This window comes from Penaeus monodon, chromosome 6, assembly GCF_015228065.2.
Source record: "Penaeus monodon isolate SGIC_2016 chromosome 6, NSTDA_Pmon_1, whole genome shotgun sequence".
In the NCBI taxonomy this organism is placed as follows: Eukaryota; Metazoa; Arthropoda; class Malacostraca; order Decapoda; family Penaeidae; genus Penaeus; species Penaeus monodon.
Window position 1 is genome coordinate 8,728,577 of NC_051391.1, and position 5,000 is coordinate 8,733,576.

The following is a 5,000-nucleotide window of genomic DNA, read 5'->3' on the forward strand; positions in this document are numbered from 1 at the left end:
CGCGTTATTAGCTTAACAAAAAAATATAGGTACACTGGGAACATGGTATGTATATAGTTAGGGTTAAGTATGAGTATGAGCAAAACTGGCTAGAATCCTTTGCCATATTTTAAGTCACGCATGAAAAAAAAATATGAATGCTTAATAAGGTTGCTGTCACATGTAAGTTAATCTCACAAAGGCTTAAGATCATAGATTATGGCACTGCTAATGATATGGGCAATCTTCTTAAATTTACTATAAATTGAATACCATACAAAAGTACAAACATATTAACGTATGTCTGTTTCTCTTTCTCTCTCTCTCTCTAAACACCACTTAATTCTTCACACGCAGATTACTTAATAGGATAACTGCCAAACACAGCAATTCTTTCAGTAACATTTTAATTCCTGACAATCAAAGTACAGACACCTTTTATTCTTGAGTCGATAACATAAAACTCGTTATTAACTCGTCACTTTTTTATTATTATTATTATCGTAATCTTTCCTATTATCATTGTCATTATTATTGTTATTATCATTACGTTAATCAATTTTTTCCCCCATCCATTATATTTTCACATAACTTAAAAAAAAAAAAAAAAAAGTAGACAAAAGAATTCTTCGCAATCATCATCACAAAAATAAAGTTGTCTCAAAGGAGTTCATTTTTCACAGGCTTCTCTGCCCCTTTTTTTGTACTAGGAAGATATCACAGTCGACCGCTCTTTGGGTTCTCTGCTGGGGAGGAGGAGGACTGCCTTCTGCGCGAGAACGGGAGCTTAACATCCATGAAACCTATCTTAATATAATCAAATTTGTCTTCTAATAAATGTGCGTATGTATATATATATATATATATATATATATATATATATATATATATATATATATATATATATATATATATAACTATTCGATGATAATTGCTTTTCAATCTCTTTATTTGCTCTTTCTTTTTTCTTTAGTGATTTAATGTTATTCAACTTGCATTTCTTCCTAACCACACTGCCCCCCCCCCAAAACCCCTTCCATCACGTCCTCACTTTCTTAAAAAGAGAATCAGACAAACCATCTCCAGACCGAAATAACCCTCTCTAAGAAAAAGAAAATGTTATGATACTTGAAAAAAAAAATCGTACGGGAAATGGGGGGAAGGGAAGAAAGGGATGTTGGAAGCTGTTTTTTTGTTTTTTTCTTTTTCTTTTTCTTAGTTTTTCCTGAATGGGCAGTTCAAAAAGCACAGCCACGAATGATGGTTGTCTCTGAATATATATCACAGTCTGCGAAGTTGACAAAAAAAAAAAAAGATCTTTGGAAAACAACAGCACTGGTTGAGGGTGTGACAAGCTTGGTGGACTTCCTGGTTAACATTACCAGATCATATGACGTCACTCTATTAATTAAAAAAAAAAACGAGATGCAAAATATGTTTAGGGTAAAAAAAATTGGAATGAAAAAAATACCAAAAAAGTTTATGTACACAACTACACTACAAGTGTCACAAAAAAAATCCTTAGCTGAATATGCTGAACAAAAAGTGATGCTTGTAATGTTCCACATGGACCACTGTAAACTGGTACAACGTCCTATTCTTTGTACCGGCAAATAATCCAGGAACTCACTGTTTCAATATTATCTTATCAGGTTTAGGGGCTTCTTCAAATGGCCTCTTCCACCTAACCATATCAGCCAAACCTGCTACTCTCGGAGAAAGTCCAACTGCTCTTTGAAATGACAATTTTCCTTTGGATCACCCGATACTTCAACTCTTTTCAAACAACACGCGATTATACCGATGCCGACATATGCTCCATCACATTTGCATAGATACCATCAGATCTCTTCTAGTATACCAAGGAATAAACTGCTAGATTCTCAGTATATCAAGAAATCCCCGTCTTTGGTTGTGTGTAATCTTCCGCTGCCCTCACTCGAAAATACAAAGGTGTCCATTTCAGCCAAAAAGTACTCTAAATGCACTTCCTAGAGAGCAGGCCAGTTCACCCGTTGGAATCTTGGGTACGATTCATGATACCCAAAGACCTCCATGCAGATTAGTAGCAACTTTGCCCAAAAGTTCACACTGATATCTAATCAACACAGATAACTATTGTGGCGTCTTTTGTGTAAGGGTTGTAACAAAATTTTGAGAAACCGAGGTCTATCTCTTGGCGGTTGAAAACTATATACATTTCAATCAGGAACTGATAACCACTTGTCTGTTCTTGTCAGCCACTTCGAAATTCATTATGTAAAGCATCGTAAGGCAAGACTAGCAAATCTAGGATTAATGATCACAGAAGCTGATGACACACATTCACATCGAGCGTCCAGGAAGTACCCCCTGCTAATTCGCACAACGAAACTGAAACCCAGGAGCCCTTTGCACTCCTGGGTCTCCTCCTCTTCGCGTTGCAAGAACCTCCTCCTCTTGTAACAAAAAAAATATATATATAATTAATTAATTTAAAAATAATGTCCCACCTCCCCAACTTCCTAACGACCCATTGCAGAGTTTATTTTACGGTTCCATTTTTTTTCACATTCACTGGTTTCCACGGTTCCACGGTTCCTGTTTCCCGCGGTTCACGAGGTGGTTCGCGCGTTCAATCTCCCGACGGTAACTAGAACGACGAGGCCATCGCCTGGTGGCCATTGGACTCGGCCAGGTCGGGGCCAAAGAGCGAGCACAGGCCGATGTCGGCGTCGGTGTCGTCCACGCGAGGCTGCTTGGGGCGCGGGTTCTTGAACATGGGCGGCAGGTTGTTCATGTGCACCTCCTTCTTGAACGCCTGGCCCACGTTGCGCCCCACGATCTGCAATTGGGAGCGGGAGGCCTTTTATCTCACTCCTGCGAAACATCATCCTATTCTATCTTCCATATTCTTTATATATATATATATATATATATATATATATATATATATATATATATATATATATATATATATAAGATTCAAGAGATTCAGCTCACAATGACATTCCGTTTTTTCGAAAGAGAAAGAAAATTTGACCATACTTAAATATCATGAACTACCTAAAAAAGTGAATAAATACATTAGTAATAACAATATTAATAAATATATATAAATAAATATAAATATTATGATCATATATAATATATATATATATATATAATATACTAATAAATAATATATATAATATATATATAATATATATAATATATATATATATATATATATATATATATATATATATATATATATTCATAATCACCAGATAAAGAAATAATAACAGAAATACAATAATCACCTCAATGACCAGTTTTTTGAAATTGTCCTTCTTGATCTTCTCGGTCTTGCTGTTCTTGGCAGCCGCATTCGAGTTCAGGATCTTCTCCTCGAACCGCTGCACGTCCTCCGCCGACACGCCCGGTAAGCCTAGCAGAACCTGAGTGGGAAAGGGGAGAAGAGGCCCGTCGTGAACAAGTCCTGCTCTCACACACCTAATTTGTTCCTTTTATCTATCAAGAAATCGCTGTCGCTTATTCGCTCTCTCGAGTCAGTCCCTCTCTATCGGATCCTTCGTTAAACTCACTTCAAAATAAAATCAGGGATGGGACACTGTGCAACATACCCCAAAACCATTCTATTTCTAACTCTTCTTAATTGAACTTCTATAATTTTTTTAATGATCATTACCACCAATCTCATCCTTGTCGCAATCATTATTTGAAAGGGGACTAAAAAAAAATCCTACCAACCTCCCGTATGTTGGGGAAGTGCGGCCTGAACATCTCGTAGGTGGCCAGACCCAGGGAGAGGAGGGCGCTCTGGTTGGCGTCGTGCTGGCCGTGCGTGTGCAGCCCCTGAAGGACGGCCAGCAGCACCTGTCTCACGGCGTCCGGGCTCAGGTGCTGCCCCTCGCCCACCAGCCATCTCAGCACCTGCCCGACCACCCCCACCGCCTTCAGGCAAGCGCCGCTGTCCTGCCACCACAGCACTCTGCAAGGGAGGGAGGAGCAGCGAATGAGTAACTTGGGATGAGACAAAACAGCTGGAAAGAGGAGGGAATAAGGGAAAGGAGGAGGGAATAAGGGAAAGGAGGAGGGAATAAGGGAAAGGAGGAGGGAATAAGGGAAAGGAGGAGCGAATAAGTAAACGGGGATGAGACAACACAGCAACTCTGGAAAGGAGGGAAGAGGAGAGAATGATAAACTTGGGATGAGGCAAAACAGCTGGAAAGGAGGAAAGAGGAGGGAATAAGAGGAAGGAGGCAATAAGTAACCCGGGATGAGACAACACCGCAACTCGGGAAAGAAGGACGTAGGAGGAAATACAGGGAAAGGAATATTGAAAAAGCAACTTAGGATGAGACAACGCACCAGCTTTGGAGAAACGGAAGGAGAAAGGAATAAGGAAGAAGGATGATGGAATAAGCAACTTAGGATGAGCCAGCATGGATAATAATAATAATAATAATAATAATAATAATAATAATAATAATAATAATAATAATCATAATATAATAATATAATAATAATAATAATAATAATAATAATTATTATTATTATTATTATTATTATTATTTTATTATTATTATAAATATAATAAGCAATAACAATAATAACAACAACATCAGTAACAAAATAACAATAACAAGACATTAATAGCTAACAAGAAAAACAAGAAAAACAACAATAATATTAATAATAATGGATAACAATAACAATAACTTTGATTCATAATATTAATCAATAATAATATCAGATAACAATATCAGTATTAACAACAATAAAAATATAAATAAAACCATAACATTTGACTGTATATACGCTATATGCACTCCCTCTATCTACAGGTTAAAATGTCAACAAGCTACATTTAATCAATATAAACCAGGAACAAAAAAATAAAATAAAATAAAATAAATAAATAAATGAATAAATAAATAAATAAATAAATAAAAAATAAATAAATAAAAATAAATAATAAATAAATAAATCAATATGATTGAATGGGAATGAATGAATGAATTAATAAATAAATAAAT

The 5,000-nt window shown here is 36.2% G+C and overlaps 1 protein-coding gene across 1 annotated transcript in view; it reads right to left on the reverse strand.

Annotated features, from left to right (window-relative positions):
- Positions 1 to 369: 369 nt before the first annotated feature.
- The window catches only part of LOC119574176 (exportin-5-like), a 23,195-nt gene continuing 18,564 nt past the window's right edge, over positions 370 to 5,000 (reverse strand). The window contains exons 17-19 of the mRNA XM_037921267.1: positions 3,712 to 3,952; positions 3,261 to 3,398; positions 370 to 2,803 (exon numbers count right to left, since the gene is read on the reverse strand). Of these exons, the coding sequence (XP_037777195.1) occupies positions 2,612 to 2,803; positions 3,261 to 3,398; positions 3,712 to 3,952 (571 nt within the window). The 3' untranslated portion in view covers positions 370 to 2,611. The remainder of the gene's footprint in view (positions 2,804 to 3,260; positions 3,399 to 3,711; positions 3,953 to 5,000) is intronic.